Below are 23,086 nucleotides of genomic sequence, written 5' to 3'. Positions count from 1 at the left end.
GAAGGAGAGTTAAATGTTTTTGCTTGTGTGATATCAAAGTATAGAATATGGCCACAGCAGAGGCCACGTGGAAATAGATTCCAGACCAACTGAGGGGTCTCCGTAAAGATGCCACAATACCAAATAACATGCCCTTCCCTGGAGGTGTCCAAGTGGACGTTTGATGGTCACGGGCAGAAACACTGATTTAACTACCAAAGTACTCCTCTTTTCCTAGATTTCAAGGAACATCTAAAAATAAGCAAGGGGATCATTATAGAAATTTAGGCTGCAGCTTTTTATTTTGCCACTTAAGGATATTTTAATTGCTATTTTTTTACTACAACCATTTAACAGAACAAAGGATAAAGCTAAGAAGAATAGGAAGGAAATACTGTAAGAATAAAGGATAGTTCTTGAGTAATACTAAATAAACTCAGCTCTATGAAAGATGTACCATCTGTGAACCTGAAACACACAACAACTAATACCGTACATTCTATATTCACACATACACACACAGACACATATACATACACATACACACACATGTGGATGTAAGAAGAAATGTCAAATCATTAGCGTGGATGGGAAAAGAGACGAGGACTAGTGTGCTTGCATGCGTGCATGCTAAGTCGCTTCAGTTGTGTCCAGCTCTGCGCAACCCTATGGACTGTAGCCTGCCAAGGCTTCTCTGTCCATGGGATTCCACTGGGACTAGATGGGACATCTAGTTTAAAAGCGACGACAATTTGATCTACACTATTTTACCTCTTTATATAAAAAATGACAACACCAATATGATAAAATGTCCACACTTTTCAATTCTGGATGCAGGAAGCAAGAATGTCTGTTATCTTTTTGTGTTTTTCTATGTTAAAATAGTCACCCTCTCCTACCAAACAAAACAGAACAAAACACCAAGCTTTATAACATTGTCTGTATTTTTCTCATTTCAACATGCACTAACATAAATTAAACTGTCTATTACTACTGATCCACAGGCCACTATTTGGGAGACAGGAGTCTTCTTTTATCAATTGTATCTCACAGCCCACTGTGGGACAGGCACTATGTTTGCACTTTCTTCTATCCTGTGATTCTGTGGTTCTATGATACTTCATTTTCAGTAGATACTCCTTGTACAGTTCCTTTCTGATCTTACATTTCCTCTGAAACCAGGAAAAAACTGCAATTATGTCAACATTGTTAATAGAAGCTATCGTATGCTGATTAGATTCCCTAATTGGTAGCTATTTAAGCCCTTGATTTACTTTAAAAAGAGGGAGTGAGACTGAAGAAAAAAGTTTTCAAAAAAAAGAATGAAGGAATCTCCAGGAAGCTAGTGGTTTAGTTGCTCAGTCATGTCTGACTCCTTGCAACCCCTGGACTGTAGCCCGCCAGACTCCTCTGTCCAACAGATTCTCTAGGCAAGACTACTGGAGTGGGTTGCCATGCCCTCCTCCAGAGGATCTTCCCAAACCAGGGATCGAACCTGTGTCTCTTATGTCTCCTGCATTGGCAGGTGGGTTCTTTACCACTAGCACCAGCTGGGAAGCCCATAAAAATAATAATGATTACAAATTATATAACATGTAATATCAATTATATAAAATAATACAATAATTATGTTACATTAATAAATTTTAGAAAGTATTGGCAAGGGGACAAAGAAAAAAATGTTCACTCCTCAAATTAATGCCAGTAATTCTTGATTGCATAGTGATGTGTTTGTTTTGAACTGGTACTATTTACAAAGGCAGCACAGAGACAGTGGACCTGGTTTTAGATGTTTAACAACTCAGATAAAGCTGCAACTCCTTGGTATGACATTGAGATCATGAAGTTCAATCAACATACACCACTAATAGCAATTTACAGTTTATCATGAAGTTTCACTGTAAACTCATCCCTAACCACCAATGTCCAGACATGACTTCTTTCTATGTCACTGAACTCACTGACTAGTACACTTCTCTTCACTCCTTAGGATACCTCTGAAACATAACTTCCCCTGGGAAGCTTTTCTTTCGACTCTGCTAGTCCACACTTGCTGCTCCCTTGTGTTCTCACTGTTTTCTTTAATACACTTTCATTAGATAGTTCCTACTTGATTTTAAAGTATTCTTTTTATATTAAATTAGTTCTTATTTTATGTTAAAATTATATTTTGTATAAGTCTTCCACACAGGACAGTAAGGAGAGAATGTCATTTCTATGGCTTTATGAATGATGACGTAGAGATAAGTGAAATGAGTAAAACTGCAGACCAGGTGAGTTTAAGACCCTGAGCTTGAAACTGGGTCTCCTGTGTCCAACTCATGCTCTTTCTACTCTGCAGCACCACTCTTTATAGCATGATAGGATGCTCAATTTCACTAAATACTACAAGTATCATCACTGTTCTTTAAAATGATAGTAAAGAAATAATTTTTAAAAAGTAACAGTGACTCCTAACAGTCTACATTTACTGTGTGTTTATAATATGCCCACAACGTTCTAAGAGATTTAGATGTATTAATTCATTTAATCCTCATAATGATCCTATAAGTATACTATTATTCTTACTGTACGGGTAAGGAAATTGAGATGCTGAAAGATGAGATAATTTGCTTGAAGTCACCCAGCTAAAGAAGGGCAGAATAGAAATCCACACCCAGGTGGTCTGGATCTGTCATCTATATTCTTAATGGAACTAGACTTAACTACTGGTCTTTTCTCTCAATGGAACTTTGACAATGAACAATGTCTACAAGATGAGTTTCAATGTTGATACTCTACGTACTATGGAACCAAGATTTGTCTTTGGTTTTACATCTATAGCCTCAACTCTAATTATACAGCACAAAAGAGAATTGATTCAGATGATTGAGTACATTGAATTTCATATGGACAGTTATTATGAAACAAGCAGGCTTTTTATTTTTGGAATTTCCCCCCTCTTCCTCTACAGTAATAAAGGAAACTGGGAATTGAGGGAGAAAAGGAAAACAAACAAACAAACAATTTCTGATTTGTGTGGGACTCCATTCAAGGTTGAAGGTATCATGCAGAGGTGAGTTTCAGAGTGTTCAAAACAACTGTTCTCTTTTGACGTAACTTTGAGATGAAAAAATAAAATTGTAAAATATGTTGTGACAAGCTGCTATGTGAAAGACTTTTTACATGTAGAACAATAAAGAATGGAACAAACACTTTCATTACAGTTTACATTGTAAACATTACCTGAGTATAAAACCTAAATAACAACAAACTAAAAGCATATGTAAGAAAAAAATCTTCATAAATATTTTGTGCCCTTTGATAATAATCAATCAAAAATTCACTATATTAAGAAAGTAAATTTAAGAAGGCAATATTGAACAACTATCAGAATCATAAAATACAGCTGGGAATGTATCCAAGAAGAAAAATTTCTCATTTCTAACACATTAAAATAAAATTCATAGTCACTATTATAGTTATTTAAATGCTATTGTAGTTTACTAATTAAGAAGAAAAAACAATTCATGCCACTGTGATTTTAGCAGTCACTAAAATGCCTGATCTATATTCTGGACATTCTCATCTACACCTTAGCAATACTGAATATGTATCTCTCATTATTTCCTTAAAATATATCTTGAATACTATATATACAATTTTACTCCTGGATATTTGGGCCAAATGACCTGGTTCTTTCTCCTTCAGACTTCCTTAGATTATCATCTTTTTTCTGTCCCTACATTTTCCTAATTTGCCTATTTCCTGCACTTTTCCATCCTTTTCCTCTTTATTAATTAATTCACATTCATTCATGCTACATTTATTTCACTTCCTACACCATGACTTCGTATTTATCAAAATTAAAACTTCTCCCTTTTAACATATTACATGTCCTCTCTTTGTCAAGGACACCTTGAGATTTTAGTCAGAGTCAGTCTCTCCTACAAAATGAACAGTGGGAAAGTAGGATCCATTCCTATGTCTCTCCTGAAACTTGCTTCACTCACTTTATCCTGTCCTTCCCTAACCTAACATCATTTGGACCTCATAGTGTTTAGGTGATGCTCATATACACACTGTCCTATTAAAAGTTTCTGTTTTCTGTTTCAGGTTGTAAGGTACTAGAGGGTACTCAGAATGAAGTGTCAATAATGACCATGCTCACTTCTTTTAAACTTTTTATTGGGTGATTTTTTTTTTTTTTAAACAATACCTGGGCTCTACTCAGCCAAGATAATGAGTAGGGAGTTTCACTCGGAAATTAGAAACAAGGAAGATAAGTAAGAGGTGATAAGTGCCTAGTTTCCTTCTATTGGTTTTGGAATTATGCTGGGATGAGCATTTCTAACTTGGACAATTGCCAAAAGTGACATGAAGAATGAATTTTCTATGAAAAGGAAGAAAGAGAACAAACCTGAGGCTGTGTATAATCCCCTCTAAACAACGAGTCAGCTGTTTGCATGGCCTGATAGAGTGAACTGGTGGTATCCCATCTGTTTTTTTGGCTGGCTTTACTCTAAGAATATATTTCCTCTCCTTCTGTACTGAGTTGTAAACACAGGCTCCCTCTTTTAAAGGCCAGTGTTCCTCAGGGTTATGGACAGAAGAGGAAATTCGTTTTAAAATAGCTTTGTGATAGAACTTCTGTCCTTTACACGAAATAAACCTTTTGGGAAACAAAACAGAATGGATGGGAAATAACATGATAAGAAAAGAGTTCTGTACTTTTGCATTAATTTCAAATCCAACCTCTTCACTAGGGGAGTTGTTAAAAGTTGGTGCTGACTCATTTCCCTCCCTCTGCTGTAACCCTGCGGGGAGACACCATTACAAGTCTCGCACATACTCATAAGCGTTAGTAACTTCTTGGGTCTTTGATGTGCTTTGGGTCAACAGAGTCATTGCAGCACACCTATCATGGGAGTGACTTTGAAAAGATTCTTGAGGCTTGTAGGGGCAAAAACACTGAGGAGGAAAAACTCCTGTTAAGAAACATATTGCTGTAAACCAGAAATAGTTCTGAAGTCTTCATTCAGTCTAGCAAACTCCAAGGACAAATGGACCCATGGACTAACACTAACTCCCCTGGGTGTGCTAACATACAGGGTCTGTGTGGGCTGAGCAGTTGGAAAACAGAGGGCCTGTGGGCTCTGCTGAACTCTGACAGCTGTAAATTTTGTCACAAAGTTCACTTACTTTCAGATATTTGAAGGTCAAGGTAATGAGATCCCCTGGCACAGACTAAGCTTAAATACACTATTACCCTCAGACTTTAAAGATAGCTTTAGTACTCTCTTGATTATTGATATGGACAAAGCTCAAATTCCAGATTTAAAAAAAAAAACAACACTTTTACATAAAAATAAATAAATAAATTACTGTAGATCTAGACAATTTCAGGGTAATATATGCACACACCTATATACTCACAGGTTTTAGAAGCAATAAAATATTTTATTAAGCTAAAGTCATGGCTATTTCATTTCATTATGAGTAGGATACTTTACAAATGAAATAAATCATCAGCAAATAAAATGCTGTGCTTTAATGATCTTAAAACATAACATCTTTTTAAATGGTCACTAGATATTTTGCCGATTTTGCCAATTACTTGTCACACTTCAGCTGGAAATTCTGAACGATTCTATTCATTTATTAACTCAGCCAGAGAACTGTTTTTAAAATTTATGAGAATGCTTGTGGTCAAATTCCTCCACTGCTTTTACCTATGACTCAGTGGAGAGAATGCTTTTCAATTGGTTAGTGGTCCAAGCACCTGTCTTGTATTTTGGACGGTAACTGTAACTATGACACTAATTGGCTTGTTTCTTAGCACTTTCTCGATCATATTGCTTGAATTGGGCCATTCCTGTAATGGAGCATTTTGTGATCACATGCTAAAATGAAACTATTATAGCCCAGATGGCATTACTGGGAGGTCACCCTAGGAAAAATGAGACGGCACTGCAAGTTTTACTTTTCTATAGGAAAACAGGGTTCATTTCAGCCTGCAATGCAGTCTAATACACATTATTTGCACCTCCAAGGATACCTAATGCATATTGTAAGGCAGGGCCCTGAAAGTGGGATCTCACAGTCCAATGAGTGTGCAACTAAGCCTGAGTGAGTGCTACAACTAGAGAAGACCCGCACGCCACAACGAGAGGCCCGCATGCCAAACAGAGACCCAGCACAGCAACCGCCCCCCCAAAATACTCACCTATGGGTAAACAGAGGTAATCTTAGAGATTTAAAAGACACACTATGGCATTTGAAAAGAAACCTGACTGAAAATAATGCTAATCAGTCAATACATAATGAAGAACAAGCTAAAGCTGATATTTATTCTACTCTTAATGTAAACTCTTGATATGTTGACAAATCAGATTTGGCAAAATGTCTTCCTCCATCTGCCTCTGCCATGAAATTTTCAAAAAGACTATAGTAATATCCACATATTGATATTCGTACTGATATTTATGATTTTTCAGAATGAATCTTGACCTGGGGTAAAAGTACACCTTGAGATGTCAGATAAGAATACAATAAGTTTATAATAATTAGTATGATGCATCCAGTCTATGCATCCAAAATATACTCCTTTGATTGCTTCCATGATGATTAATTATGTGATACTCAGTCTAATGTTTAATTTTAAATGTTTAGAAGCCACAATTGAAAATTTTCACTTGATAGTCAATACACCAAAGACATATTAAGGAAACACTTGTTCTTGCCTTGGTAAAAATGCTTAAAATAATCCTTGAAAAAAATACAATGTCAAGTTAGATTACATTCCTTTGATAGTAAACACAAAAAATTCATAGTAAATATTATTAAAATTTGAAGAAACAACTTTTATAACAAATTATGTAATGGAAAGGGCATGGTATAGTTAAATGAAAGCACAGATGTTTTTCATAGGTCTCAGCTTATATAGTATTTGCTAAATTTTATTTCAATGATGGAATATGAACGATTACCTTCTCACTTGTATTATGAGTCACTAAAGGAAAGAAAAACCAATGAGGTGATATTCTTATAATAAATAACTCTTTCAATAAAAATAATATTTTTCAAAAAAGCTGTTAATTTAACCACAGAAAGTATTCTAGGCTAAGTTTACAGAGACAACATTGCAAAATTAATAGATGAACTGTTTTAGCAAGGAAGTAAAAACTAAAAGTGTATAAAATGCTATAGGATGATGTTGACATTCTAATGATTTTAATTTAAGAAACTAATAAAGCATAGTGAATTCTTTACAATATTTGAAATGAGGTAGGGAGTGATCACAAAAATCACTCATTATTATACAGAGGTTCACTGGTTATTTTACAGGAAAGAACTTGAACCTGAAGATAAGTTACTTATTTTTCTTTTTTAAAAAAAGCATATATTTAAAATTTGTTAAAATTTCTATGATGATAAGTTGCTGTTACTATTACATGCCCTGAACATACATTTAAAAAAATCCTATATGATTTGTTTCCCCAAGATAAAGGTGACATTTAAACAATGAGGGGGGAAGTAACTGCTTTTTAAAATAAACAAACAACTTGGATTATCTACAAAGCACTCTGAAAATATTTTGGAAATGTGTGCATTGTTATGTGAATTTTTTATTGAAAATTATGTGCTGTGTCTCCTATTAAAACTCCCATAAGCAAAGTTAAAAGAAACTGAATACAGCTTTCTAACTAGCTATTTTTTTTTTCTAAATGAAGAGTTGCAGTAATTTCAAGCATATGTGTTAAAAATATAAAAATGCAATTTCTTACTTGTTTTTAAGGGATCAACACAAAGATATTTATTAGTGAAATTTCAGGAAAATCCTTTCTTTAGACTGAATGGACAATTTTGTACCATGATACAGTTCAAAAGTTTCACAGTTTCATTTTGTCCAACTAGAGTTACCTATCCTTTGCCTGGTGGCCTTTAAATTCAAGTACTTAAATAAATTGACAGTTTGAATCAGGATGCAATCAGTTACATCAAGATTTAAAAAACAAATTGAAGCACAGTTTGTCACATTTCTTTTTCTAAAAATTATTAATGATAACACTTATAGAGAAAGCAAAAAAAATGTTTAGCACTACTAAAATGTAAACCTCAACCTTAAAAACAGACATTTTCCATGTTTGCTTTACATAATATATTAGTATTATTACACATAACATTACATGTGGATGATTTAAAGTAGTGGTTCTCAATTGGGGCAATTTTACCCATAAGAGAACATTTGGAAGTGTTTAGAGATGTTTTCGGCTGTCGTAACTAAGGAAGGTACTCTGACATCTAGACTGTAGAGACAGGAATGCTGCTAAACATTCTACAACGCACAGGACAATCCCCCATGACAAGAACTACCTGGCCCAAAATGCCAATAGTGCAGTCTAAGGAATTCTGCTTTAGAGATATATAAATGTGTATACATATAACACATAGTATGCACTCAAAATATTTCACTTAGGTGTATACTCAGCGTAAAGTTTGTAGACCACTGTAAGTTATGATTTCTCAGAAGTTCAGTTATGCTGTTTGGTTCAAAGTGCAAAATATCTGGTATTTGTTTCAATATACCATAATATCTTGACTCAAAGTTCACTTAATTTTTACCTCTGTGAATTATAAATCATGATTGACAAAAGAAGGACTTCTTAGGAAGCAAGGCCACATCTGTACTATATCTCAGAGCTGTTTTTCTGTTGTTTTTCTAAAGTATCAAAATGTTTAAAACAAAGTTAGATTTTCATGAGGTTCTATTATATTTGAATACAGAATTCAAGAAATTTAATCTCAAAGTAGGGGCACTATGATGAATTTCATAAAAATTATCCATCTGATTACCTTGGAGTTTCCAGGCAAAGAACTGAATTTAAAAAACATTTTATCAGGATCTCTGTCTCTACTTTGGTCAGCCTTTAAAAGAAAATTGTGGAGATAAACACAATTGTTAGCAGTTATCACTTTTTTTTTTTCCTCCAGTAAAAGGGTATTAAATCTCACCCAAAAGTTGCAGATTTACAATTTCAGTTTTCAAGGTTAGTATATTAGTTTTCCTGTTTTTGGTACGGGGATGGAGATTAAAAATTGACCAGAGGTCTGAGTCACTCTCCAACTTTAAATTCCTCTTATCTGATAGTTTATCAAACTTCCGTTTCCTTTCTGCAATGCCCAGACCTTCAGATCAATCATGAATCATGGCTTCACAACAGAGATTTAGCGACTGAGTTATAAAATTAAAAAGGCAATGGAGTTTTGAATATAGGATCAGACAGATAGAGATAAAGACAGACCAACAGACAGACACACTCACACACAATGAAATGAAGCAAGATAGTTTTATAAGTATTTCCTTAAAAGCTGGAGGAGTTGATGATGGAGGAAGGATATCATAAAAGCTTTCTATAAAGAAAACAAAAATTAACTGTGTAGTAGTCATTATTTGGAGAGGGGCAGTGAGTGACTTTAGCTTCCATAGCTTTGAATTTCTGAAGGGCATGGTTTTATATTCCTGTGAGAAGATGGAGGAACGCAGAAGGAAACCAACTTAAGTTTATGTAATTTATATTGTCTGTATTGACTGATTTTCATGCTATTTTGTTTTAGTTGATGCTAAAGAATGTAAAGAACGCTAAAGAATAAGGAAATAAAGAGAATGTTAAGAGTCACTGATGACTTTGATTTTTCTACTGAATTTTCCTAAAGCCTGTACATTCTCTGCTGTTCTTTTGTATTAAGCATTTTTTTCAATTCTGACTACATTTAAATAGTGTTTTAGTAATTAAAAATATTCATTAAAGGAGAATATCCAAGTTTACAGGACTGAAATATATTAACAATGCTTATAATATTTACTGGGAGCAAAAAACTTCAGAAGAAGAAATAAAAGACACTGAGCCTAAACTAATAAGTTGTAAAACTGGAACATAAAGTGAACAGAAACAATGGATTTGATCTCCAATAGAGATCTGTATTTCAAAATCATTTCTGCAAATTCATTTATCATGTTAAATCAGTTTTGGAAAAGCTCCTTCTCAGACATTTGGAAAGAAGGAAATCACTACTTTGATATAAGGCAGATGGTCCTACTTATTTGTTATTTGGTAACTGGTGGCTCAATAGAACCACTTTGAATTTTCCATCCGTTAAGTGATTTAGTTAAACATGCATATTTTGACATCTTTTGGAGAAACTGTTTTATGCCTTCATTATCTTCAAAATGAAAGCTACATAAGGCGTTTATCAATCTTGCTGCTTTTAAATCTCTTTCTCTGAAGTTCTTCATATAAATCTTAAATAATCTAGTAATCTAGGTCATTTGATCTGTAGGAGTAGAATAGAAATCTAAAATGAATAGTGTTTTAGTTTTCTCATTCTTCCAGACTGAAAACTCCTGAACAAATGATGGGGTGGGAGAGTAAAAGCAGAGAGAAGAATGATAGATATCTCCTGCAGGGACCTTTTAATGATGAACATCGATCTATTTCTAAAACCCATTGGCATCCACTGCATTAGTTACCAACAAATACTAGTCATGCTTCCTCTGTTTACTAGATAAACACCAATATAATACCATATCATGCTTGGTAAGGGAAATGTCAATTTCTTTTTTCTATTTCCTTATCACTGAAACTGTTATAGCCTAATAGCTATAAAATAGAAATGAAAAGTCAGTTGGCACTGAAAAGAAAAGCAAGGAAAAGAAAACCAAAGAAACCCCAAAGCAAGGAGTGGGGGACTTTTAAAAAATCTCCATGAGGTCCTGGCAGGTAAAACAATCCTATGTGTTGTAAAGATTAGTGTTCTAGAATGAAAATTGAACACAACTCACACATTGTATGTTGGCAAACTGCAGCTGATTAAGCGTGAGATTAAATAAATCATAACCAGGACTTTACTCAACATAGAAAAGTTGTTCCTACAAATGCTTGGCACCTTGCCTGATGGACAAGAAATAATTGGTGCCTTCAATTTAAACTAACAGTGGTATAAATATGTAAACACTCTAGGGAGAATTTAACTTAATATTTCAAAGGCTTCCATCTCTGTTTAACAGCTAGATAAATGGCATTCTTTTATTTTGGTCATATAAGATGACCAGCCATGCTGGCCGTCCAAGCTTGCAGAGTTGCCTTGATCCTATCTGTATCCCTAATCCTCTCCTAGGATAAGTTGGGTCACTCTGTTAAGACACAGTTAAAGAGTACTCAGCTTTTCTCTGGAACACTCAGTAACTGCTGTTTCTTCTGTTGAACTGTAAGTTCCATAAGGGCAGGGGCTGTGATGGCACTGTTTATTGATATGTCTCTAGCACCTAGGACAATGCTTGACATACACGAATGAATGAATGCATTTGGGTTTGTTCATTTCCTAAGACTGTATTTTCTTTTTATCTTGCTTCATCTGAGGATTTGGTTTTGGTGTTGCTTTTGGCACTCATGTTACCAACGAAGATTGATTTAGAAAATGTTCATTTTGATGTGATACTTTAATGTCATAAATTTGAGAGAAAGGTGAAATGGATGAAAAATGATGGCCCAGCTTTTTCTTTTTGAATTTTTAAAAGACTTTTTTGATATGGACCATTTTTAAAGACTTTATTGAACTTTTTACAATATTTCTTCTGTTTTATGCTTTTCTTTTTTTTTTTTTGCTCCCCGACAAGGATTGAACACTCAACCTCTGCATTGGAAGGTGAAATCTTAACCACTGGACTGCCAGGAAGTCTCAATTACCTGGTTTTAATGACAGGCTGCCTGGTATCATTGACAGTGCTTGTGTTTTCTCAAGTAGCTTTCTCAGAATAGTTTCAAGAACTTCAAACATGCCTTTCATCCTCATGTTATCTCTGTGATACGTGAAGTATTTTCGATATCACCATATAACAGCTTGGGAGGCAGGCAGGTCTGAAACGCAGAAGTCCAGAAATGTTTCCCATTTGACCAAATGTTTGTTTCTACTTCTGGACTTCACTCATTTTAGTTTGACCTGATCAAAATTTGCTTTACTCCAGGGTACTGGACTGGTTTTTATTTGCATAGCTATATTCTGTTTGCTATAATAGAGAATTTTAAAATGGCTTGTGCTTTACTTTTGATTCTTTAAGTTTTGAGAAGAGATGTTTAATGTGGTGGGAGCTTAACTATAATTTATTTGTAATTTCACAATTAAAAGTAACATTTATTTATTCATATTAATTTTTATTAACTTATTGCCTTTCTTTATAGTCTCAGAGATGAAGGTGAAAGACTTTTAATAAAAATTCTGCAGGATAATATCAACATTAAAATGCCCCAATAATTAACTTAAAAATACTGAGAAAACAAGACTTTCCCTCAAGAGTGATTACTGGCTGTAGGTAGCTCAGGAAAGCAAAATGATCACGCAAACCTCATGATGTGCAGTCATACCCACATTCTGCGTGGGTATGGGCTGTGTATGGGCTCACAGTTATGTATCACACACCCTCATGTGTGCTAAGTCATTTTAGTTGTGTCCGACTCTTTGCGACCCTATGGATATAGCCCACCAGGCTCTTCTGTGCATGGGATTCTCCAGGCAAGAATACTGGAGTGGGTTTCCATGCCATCCTTCAGAGGATCTTCACAAACCAGGGATTGAACTCGAGTCTCTTACATTTCCTACATTGGCAGGTGGGTTTTTTTACCACTAGCACCACCTGTGAAGCCCACATCACAAATCCTCAAGCACAACCTTCCAATCTATGACACTATATTCTTGAAACGCATATTCTATATTTCTATGTAAATTCTAACCAAAAAATGCCTCACTGAGTTTATCAAAAATCTTCATGTTTTCAGAAAACATATAATTTGGGAAGATGCTGGAAAATTTTTGGTTTTTACCACAAGGACATGCATTTTAAAAGATAAGACATTAAGAAAGAAAACTAATAAAGCTGGCTTTGCCCATGAATCAAATCTGAAACAGAGGGATTCCATCTCCAGTGAAAAGAAACCCCCAGCAGATTCCTTTCCCTTCCTTGGCTCCTCTTCAATGATGAAATTTCATCTTTTAGCAGCCTTGGCCAAGTCTGCAGTTAAGGCTCCCACAATGCAATAACACCTCAGACTAAGGTTTCATGAGAATTTGGTACTTTAATTCACATCAGAGTAAGTACTTTTTTTTTTTTCTGTTTTTCTTTATAAGAAGATATATCCTGGAATTTCCCCCTACACCACATGAAGAGCTCAGGTATCATAAAGAACAATTTGCATGTTGATGTAGAAAGTGAGCAAACATTATTAATATAAATGACTGAGAAATAATCAGAATGAGAACTTCACTGGTGGTCCAGGGGCTAAGACTCTGAGCTCTCAATGCAAGGGGCCCTGGTTTGATCCCTGGTCAGGGAGCTAGATCCTATATGCTTCAGCTAAGAGTTTGAGTGCCACAACTAAAGATCCTGCATGCCACAACTAAGACCTGGTGCAGCCAAGTCAATAAATACATAAAATACTAAAAAAAGAAAGAAAGAAAGAAACATAGATATACTCAGAATGGCTAAAGAGAATGGAAAATAGGCAAAGCGAGTCCTTCAAACCATGAAGAACATCCTTAAATGACTGAGTTAGCATTCTTCTGCTGTTTCAGCAGTTCTTTAGGAAAGCCACATTTTATATTTTTGGAACTCTGCTGACAGGCTGTCAAGATAGCTCTCCTCCTTGCTTGGTTTGGCGGTCTCACAGCCCTACCTGGGGAAGCAGGGCCTGTGGCCTGCGGTGACTGCTGAGGTTTCAGGCCTCTCTTATCGCTGGCGGAACTGGCATCTTGTCAAGTCTTACTGAAGAGCCCTTATTTCTGTAGCCACTGAGGAGAATGGAGTACAACAGTCTTGCCAGGCGCACACCCGCCCAGACGATGTTTTCTTCCTCGGAACATGGAAAGGCCACTTTTGGGGAATGGTGTAAGGAGACAAACCAGCTGCCACTTCCGAGGGGGAAAATTTGATCCCTTTGTGCTCTTATCTGCATCCACTTCCAACAGTACTGGTTCACCTCTGCTGGGTCCCAGAGAAGGTAAAAAGGAGAGCGGAAAACGCTTGATGTGAGTGCTCATGGCCACGAATGAGTGACAAGAGATGGGTCTCGGTGGACAGCTTGATAACAGCCTTGGTTCAGGATGGGGGTCAGGTGCTGTCATACCCAGCCCCACAGATGTACACAGTGTTTGATCAATCACACAGCCACCTGGGGAGAATGCACAGACAGCACATACTTCTGGTTCATTCGTACATTCATTCATTCATTTGACAATTGATCGAGTGTTATCGTGAGCTGGCACTGGTTCTAAGCGTTAGGGTTATAGTAGTGAACTAGGGTTACAACAGTGAACAGAGCCACCCCAAACCCCTGGCCTTTAGGAGCTTACATCCCAGTGAAGCCTACAGTCAACATTCTCTATAGACAAGATAAAACCGGCAGCCATTTTCCAAATGTCTTAAAAATAAATTATTTAGTTAAAAATAATTAACTTGTGAAATTTTCTGCCTTGGTGCCAGGCTGGCAAAATCTGAATTTAAAGATTGAATATGGGAAAATAAAACCTCAAAGATAATGTGTTCCATTATCTATATATGCTTCAAAAATACTACCATAATAATGCTTAGACTTTCCAGGTGGCACAGTGGTAAAAAATCTGCCTGCCAATGCAGAGATGCAAGAGGTGTGGGTTTGAACCCTGGGTCAGGAAGATCCCCTGGAGCAGGACATGGCAACCCACTCCAGTATTCTTGCCTGGAGAATCCCAGGGACAGAGGAGCCTGGTGGGCTGCTGTCTACGAGGTCGCACAGAATTGGACCGGCTGAAGTGACTTAGCAGCAGCAGCAGCAGAGTCGGACACAACTAAGCACGCAGCAGCAAGCGCTCTGCAAGGCAGGACAAATTCAGGAAAATTCAGCATCCAGTTTTCCTTAGAATTCCATTGTATATTGATTATGAACTATTAAACAGTCACTCTTAGAAACCACATATAGCTTTAACTTGTTCAATTCTACCTCATTACACAAAACCAGTGCACAAGCTCATGGAGTAACCTGCCTGCATTTCTGTCCACCTCTGCAAAGTGCCACGACTCACTCCCCAACACATCCTCAGCAGAGCTGCGGTAGTCAGTTTACCAGGTCACGGAAGTGCATCCACAGGGGCAGCAGCCCCCTGGGGGGATGGTGGGGTGGGGCCTTCCCCCAGCTGCCTCCAAGCCGGCCCCTCCTGCACTCATGTTGCTTCCCTGGAAAGGTGTCCGAGATGGTCGTCCTTACCACACTGCCTCCCTGCTCCATGAGAAAATAAACCACCCACAGCATCCCTCTGCTCTAATGGGTTTCTGCTCCAGATGGTCCCGTCAGACCCAACCTCATCTCCTTGCCAGGCTTTCAAGGTCCTGACGCTCTGCAATCAACCCAATCTGGTAACAATCACAATCATAAAGTTAACAGCAATATTTCATATTTCCTCTTAGAAATTGATTGTACACATGGGATTTCATTTGATTAAAATGATCTCTATTGACAGAGGGTTACTCTGAATTTCAGAAAGGTCAAGTGATTTGCTGAAAGCCACCCAGTTGCCAAGTTAGAGCCCAGTGCTTCTGAGCTCCAAACCATTTTTCTGGCTATTGCTTTTCCTTTCCATGACACACTCTTTACTCCAGTTGGCTCCAGCTCATTTTCAGTTCCCACCACTGGCCACACTCCTCCCCGACTGGTAATATTCTTCTGCTCAATTTGCCCCAGCCCTGTCCCCAGCTAGACCGGGTCCCTTCCTTGCCACAGGCTTCCCACAAAGTTTTCTCTTCTTTTTCTGAAAAACTTCCTTACCGAAATTTAGCCTAAAGGTTCTCAGCCTCAGAATTATTGACATATTGAGACAAATAACTTCTGCTATGGAAGGGCTGTCCTGGTGCATTGTAATGGGTGGACCAGCATCCCTGGTCTCTACCCATTAGATGCTAGTGGTGCCTCCAGCTGTGGCAGCTAACAGTATTTCCAAACACTGCCAAACATCTTCTGGCGCCAAGAGGTGGCTGAGAGTCGCTGGCTGAGCCCGCAGTTATTCTCTAGTTGAATGATGTGGGTCTGGTATGTCTCCCCATGAGACTTCAAGTGTGGGCAGAATGCATTTTCTTTGTATTCTCTGAAGATGTTGGGCACTCAATAAATATTACGGACCTTTGCCTCTCCTTCCAGTTTCATATGGGAGCTGCTGACCATATCCTCACATTCCTGATTGACTTTGAGTTTTATGGCATAGTAATTAAAAGTCTAGGCTACAGAATTTTAAGAAATGGGCATTAAAATCACTTCTATCATTTATTAGACAACCCACAGAATGAAAGAAAATATTTGCAAGTCTATAGACATTTCTCCTAAGAAGATAACAGCAACAAGTACATGAAAAGAAGCTCCAGGTCACTAGCCATCAGGAAGAAGTAAATCAAAACCACAATAACCTGCCACTTCATACCCACTAACATAGCTATAATTTAAAAAATGGAAAATAACAAATGTTGGTGAGAATGCAGAGGAATTGGAACCCTCATGCATTGCTGGTAGATGTAAAATGGTTTATCCTTTGAATAAGTTCAAAATAAATAACTATATCACTCAAAAAATTCTACTAGGTATAGATACAAAAGAATTGGAAATGGATGTTCAAACAGAAACTTGTACAAGAGTGTTCGCAACAGCTGAACAATAGCTAATTAAATATATTTTATAATAAATATATTTTCACAGTGGTTAAAAAGTGTAAACATTTCAAACATCCGTCATTGGATGGATAGATAAATAAAATGTAGTAGAGTCATACATGGAATACTATTCACCCATAAAAAGAATGAAATTCTGATACATGCTACTACATGGGTAAAAATTGAAATATTATGCTAAGTGAAGCAAGCCAGACACAAAAGGTCACATATTGCATAACTGCATTTACATGAGATATCCAGAACAGGCAAACCCAGAAAGCAGATCAGTGGTTTCTAGGTGTTGGGGAGCAACAGAGATGGGGAGTGACTGCTTAATGGGTATGAGGGGTTCCCTTTGGGGTGATCAAAATTTTCTGGACCTATATAATGGTGGCATGCAAAGCAATGCGAATACACTAAGTACTCCTGAATTGCATATTTTTAAATTGTTAAAATGGTGAAGTTTGTATTTTGCAACAATAAAGAAAACTGAATGGCTGGTAATGGTTCAGTAGCAGGGATGTCAGTGAGGGTTGTTTTGAACAAGGTATGTTTCTGAGCATACAGGAGATACAAAATTTGAACTTTTCAGCAAAGAAAGATAAGGGTGACCAAAATAAAGATGGAGGCCTGAGCAGAACGGCTGGTGGGACAAGTGGGGTAAGTCCTTTTATATTCTCCTATAATTACATTCTATAATAGAGTTACATTCTACTACAGAATATAACTATAGAATTATACTCTCTAATTTTGGTCCAGGCAAGAATTGCTTTAAAGCACAAAATATATTTTCCTCAGAGACCAAATGCTTCCAGACTGTTAAATACAACTATCAATAAGTGAGCACATCAAGTAGGATGCTATGTTCCTTGGATTTTGTAATCAGATATTATTGTCTTCTTACCCTTAAGAAAAGGAGCAAATATCCTTTGGCTCACTCACAGTTCATCAATTTTTATAACATTTGTTTTATAGATACTGTGTTCCTGTGAAGGAGGGAGGTGTATACTCACAGAGCATATTTCCTTTTTCTACATCAGAGAGTTCCATACATCATTGCTTTAGGGACTAAATATGGCTTTTGATTCACTGTTGCATTAAAGTGTCCCCCCTCAAAAAAAAATATACAGTTTCAAATAAGGACTGTTAACCATTCACGTGGAGATCAACAGACTCAGGAGGTGTGACTGTGTGTCCTGCAGGGGAAGCACGGTGACAACCACACAGTCACAGCCTGGAATGTCGGCAAGAAGGGCTGTGGGCTGAGTGATGAGAGGTAGCCCCAGTGAGAAGGTGTGAGGTGACTGGATCTCAAACCTAATGGGGCAGACTTGGGCCAAAGGAGGACTGGAGATGGCTGACTCCTGTGCACAAGGGGGTGAAGGGACTATCTTTCAAGTCTTCAATTCTGAGCCACTTTAAACTCTTTGGGTTTTCTCAGCCCTGAACTAAGGTCGTCACCTTTCACGAGTTTTCCCTACAAACTAAACAAACGCTGTCGTGTCACCACCTCGTTCTCTCCTGGGGAGATGTTAGACACCACTGACCTCGATGATTGCTGCTGGCAGCACACCCAAATAGAGACATCTAGGCTGGAGAGAGGCCTCCAAAGCTGGCTGGCAACCAGAATCCTTCCCCAGGGACCCATTCCACACAATGGGAAAAACTGCTTCCAAAGGCTTCCATTTCTTAATGCCAAGGAAAGCACTGCCAAGGAGAAGTTAGTTCTTCTTTTAAGAGACAACAAAGAAGGTTGAAATTCTGAAGTCTAAGAAGGCCTTTTGATTATTTTCATCAATTAATATTTTGGCAATCTCTGGCACTCACAGTACTGTGCAATGGAAGATATCACAGACATATTACATCAGGAAACTTAGAACCATCCTCAAAAACATATTTTTGATTTCTTCACCCACCCTTGCTATTGTAGATGAGAGGGGGATAGAGGAAGCCCTGTATCTTCAAACTCTTCAGATTATGGTAAGAAAATTTAAAAAGGTAGATAGTGTAGATTATCCCACGTTGGACTTTAAGCCATTGTACTAAAAGTGTTTTGAGAAAGGAAATTTACATTTCATATCAGCATTTTGTTGAGTATATTGATAATGTTTTATATAGGCTAGAAACATGTCTAGAAACATGGTAAAATGAGACTAATTATTAACAATTTCCCCTTGGACTTTACCTTCTGATTGCTCCTTCACCAGAATTTCCCCAAATTCTACTTGCTAAAATTTCCAAAGAGCTCCTAAACCCGAGGCACCCCATGGTGATTCCAGAATTCTATCTCCTAGCACAGCTTTCCTCCTGCCCCTGCCGCTTGTTTTTCCGAGATACTGTTCTTCCACACCTTTCTGCTTTCTAGGAACTATGCCTCCCTTCTCCACCATAATGAGAGGAGTTTAGGATTTGGAATTGAACAAACCTGGTTGAAATCTTAATTCCACCAGTTATTAGTTGTGTGACCTTTTGCAATCTTCCTAAATATTTGTGCCTTGATGCCTTCATTTGCAGAGAAGGGAAGAGTAACATTATAGGTTTGTTAAAGGATAATGTGACAGACTATATTTAAATCACTTAGTACAGAGTAGTACACATAGTAGGCACTCAATAAAAACTGTTTCCTTAGCTCATCAGACAAGAACTGCACCTTCCCTTCACCCCACAAGTCTCTCAGTTGGTGTCTAATATCTTGTGGGGCATCTTTGCACCTAAGACAGTTGTGCTTTGTTTAAAGAACAATAAATGCTCATTTAAACTAACATTATAATATATTTATGTCTCTGAAGCTAACTTTTTGTGTTATGTCTATTTTTGATCATTCCTTTGATACTTTTCTTCAATGCAACAAGGATTGAAAAGTCTAAAAGAAAAAGCTGACCACCAAGGATATTCACTAAATAAGGCAAAAAGAGAATACATAAAACTAACTTTAACTTGATGTTAAATCAATATTAATTGGTATAGAAACATTTCTTTGTATACATTTTTGAGCAGGAAACTTGAAAAAAGAATTACTTGGTTGGCTAACACCACTGGAATGTCAAATTCCAATGAACAACAAGCACTCCATTTTATTGGACTGCTAGGAATACATACATATATATATATATGAAAGTAGAGTATTATATTTGAAAATTTTATTTTAGTCTTTTAAGTCTTTAAAACTGGCTTCAACTGTTTCTACTTTTATATTGCTTTTAATTTTTCAGTGGTTAATATATTTCAGTAAAAGGTAGAGGGTTTTAAATTACATAGTAAAACAGAAACAAATCAAACGATTTCCTAAAAATGTGAAGAATGTCTGAAACTAACTCTAATAAGAAAGGAAAATGTACAGAGAGTATGTTTAAGAAGCTGTTTCTTTTTGCATTTATTTTACCCTGAATTGCTATGACCAGATTATTGAATTTTTGGAATAACTATAGGCTCTGAGGGCATATAAAATATCTGACAACAAAACCTTTTCTTTTTGATTACAAACATTTGGGATCTTTTGATTATAAGTTACATAGTATTTCACATAAACTGTTTCTGTTTAACACATGATGGTTTTAGAGTGCGGTGGCCCCTAGAAATGCTCACCAGTACTTCAATTCTCCTTTTATTGGGTATATGTCACGTTTGTCTTTCACTACCTCCTTGAAGATATATGTATCTATGTAGCTTGCTTTGGCTAAATGAACATTTGTAAGTAGAAGTCTTTAAGAGTTAGTGGGCAATTCACCCACTCCCTGGCCCCAACACTGGAAAAATTAGAGGAAAAAAATGATGCCTGTTCATGATATATGTTCATGCCAGGGTGAAGGAATGCAGAGTATAAGAAATGAAAGGAAACCTGGAGAAGCAGTGGTCAAGGTTATGAAGACATTCAGTGCCAAGCGAAGTGTTTGAACTCTATTTCAAAAGCAATGGAGGGACTTCTGAAGGTTTGTGAACTGGGGAATGAGGTGACCAGAGCTGAGCTACAGGAGAAGCTGGAAAAGTTTTCAGGTGCACGCTAGAAAAAGCCTAAGGAAAAGGCCATTGTCATAAATGGACTGTTCAGGCTGATTCTGATGAGAACTTGAAAAGAAAAGTGAGCTCCCTGCAGAGACTGAATCTGCTGGCACCTTGATCTTGGACTTTCCGGGCTTCAGAATAAAATAAATTAAACATATTTTCTCCATAAAACAACTGAAAATCTTTTACAAAAACAGTGAATCTTCTATAAAAACAAAGATTAGCTACTTGTTTTCTGAGACATGTACATGAAACCAGAGCCTATTTTCTAGAGGATCTCATTGCCAATGAGCAGATGGCCACCCTGCTGGTCAGAAGAGCTTATTCATGAACTAAGGGGCCACTGAATCTCATTAATGTTTTTTGCTTCTTGGCTGCTGCTGGAGGAATGTAAAATTCTTTGCAAAGTGTGAACAAATGGTGTCGACTCATCTGTTTATTAAGGACGTGAGAGCCTATGTAGTATCTGGGAGCTCCAAACGCCAGTGAAGTTGATTTTAGAACACTGGCGATTGTTTAAGGGCAGGGCAGGTTTGGACAGGTTTTGACATGTGTATCCCTGTCCGGCAGGACTCGGACTTGGGGTGGGGAGCTTCAAGTGGTGGTCAGAGGTGAATTCTATTCTGAGAAGGTTCTGGTTTGTTTTTCCTGCACTGCCCACTTCCTTCCTTAGGGAGCTACTTCCTCTTAAAGGACATTTCCTTGCCCCCTATTAGCACAGAGCCATGTGCAGTAAGGGTGAGACAGGGTGGTGATCCGCAGGGTGGAATGCTTACAGATTCTCTCTCTTCCAGCTCTGTCGACTGCAGCTGCTCACCCGAGAGCCAAAGGCCAACTTTCTCACCCCGCAAATAGTATAATGCTTTGGGTGAGTTAACCATCAAAGACAAACCCAAAAAATGGAAGCTTCTCTAGGAATTTTCTAGGTAATAACAGAAGATGGGCTCCTGGATTAGGGGCTCAGTCATTTATCTCTTTGTGAGGGTTTCAATGAGTTTTCCTATCTGTATCAGGAAACGAAACGCCAATCTGAAGAATTCTTGGAGAGCTCAGCCACTTAATCTCAACTAATTAAAGTCTGTTGCACAGGCGGAAATGTTTGTTTCTTCTATACCCCTGTGTGATTTTAAATAGAAAGCTGATATTCTTATGTAAAGGTGGGAGTTCTGCCGGGAAGAAAACCATACTTCTTTTTCAAAGTGGCTCTTGACTGAGAGCATGTTTCCCCCGGACTGTTGAGGCAGCCCCAGGACGCTTTCAAAGGCTTCATTCTCCAGGCACTCCAACCAATGTAATCATCACATCTACATCTGAAGATTTCCCAAACAGGGGAAGTCAAGAGATTGGTCCAACAGAGTTCAGGAAGGAATGTGAACAGCCTGGCTGGCACCTACAACCAAAGAGGGCAAACAGATCATTCACTTCCTTCCCATGGAACAAGTATTTCTGAACTCACCACTGGTTAGAAGAGAGCTAATAAGAACACTAAACTGCATATGCAACACATAGAAGGGGAGATGCCCATGTCCATGGGTCCATTTTGGGGGGAACAAAACAACAGAGATTGTCCTTTTTTCTGCAGTTTGAAAATAATTTTTTCCCAAAAATTGATTAATTGACTTGAATATAACACTCTTGATGAATGCTACTTTTGATTTACATTTTGAGTTTTTTCCTAGGAAATTAGAATACAATTATCTCACATATACTTTCATCTTTTGGTAAAGATACAGGTGGCTCAGATAGTAAAGAATCTGCCTGCAATGCATGAGACCCTGGGCCAGGAAGATCCCCTGGAGAAGGGAATCTTCTCCACTCCCAGTATTCTTCCTCCCACTCCCAGTATTCCCACTCCCAGTATTCTTGCCCGGAAAATCCCATTGACAGAGGAGCCTGGTGGGCTACAGTCCATAGGGTCGCAAAGAGTTAGACAAAACTGAGTGACTAACACTTGCACTTTTTCATAGAGAAATTAGTGCTGCTTCTGTGATAGTGAACACACATACATACTGCACTTTACCAGAAATGCTTTGTCTGGTTTCACACTGTAAGTTAGTGGCAGAATACAGTGTATGTGTACTATTTTCTCAAGTTTACGCATTACTATTAGATAAAAATCCAAGACACATGCTCTATGGTCATAATGAGTCCTTTAATTCAATGTACACTCTCAGAGGGACAGAAGTATGCATTTTAAGACATGATTAAAGATAAATTAAGTTTTTGAGATGTTTGATATCTGTAGTCATTCCATGGCTAATTTATTGTGACACTGGTTACTGTTTTGCTTCCCATCTTATATTAAGGCATCACATACAAAGAGGTAGAGTATTAAAGAAAATCATTTCACATAACTAGTTTGATGGCTTTTATAGTTCACTTAATAGAAATACAAAATACTTT

The 23,086-nt window shown here is 37.3% G+C and overlaps 1 protein-coding gene across 8 annotated transcripts in view; it reads right to left on the bottom strand.

The window, feature by feature from the left end:
* The window catches only part of DLC1 (DLC1 Rho GTPase activating protein), a 412,922-nt gene that overhangs the window by 99,098 nt on the left and 290,738 nt on the right, over positions 1-23,086 (bottom strand). The window contains exon 6 of one of the 8 annotated variants that reach the window (XM_043893671.1): positions 1,443-14,180. The exons of 6 other annotated variants lie outside the window; for them this stretch is intronic. In XM_043893671.1, the coding sequence (XP_043749606.1) occupies positions 13,786-14,180 (395 nt within the window). In that variant the 3' untranslated portion in view covers positions 1,443-13,785. Of the gene's footprint in view, positions 1-1,442; positions 22,074-23,086 lie in introns of those variants that run through there. One more of the 8 variants, XM_043893672.1, reaches the window with a different exon arrangement.

The sequence above is a fragment of the Cervus elaphus genome, chromosome 32, assembly GCF_910594005.1.
Source record: "Cervus elaphus chromosome 32, mCerEla1.1, whole genome shotgun sequence".
NCBI lineage: Eukaryota > Metazoa > Chordata > Mammalia > Artiodactyla > Cervidae > Cervus > Cervus elaphus.
Note: the sequence above shows the minus strand (reverse complement) of the source record. Positions and strands in the feature narration are given on the sequence as shown.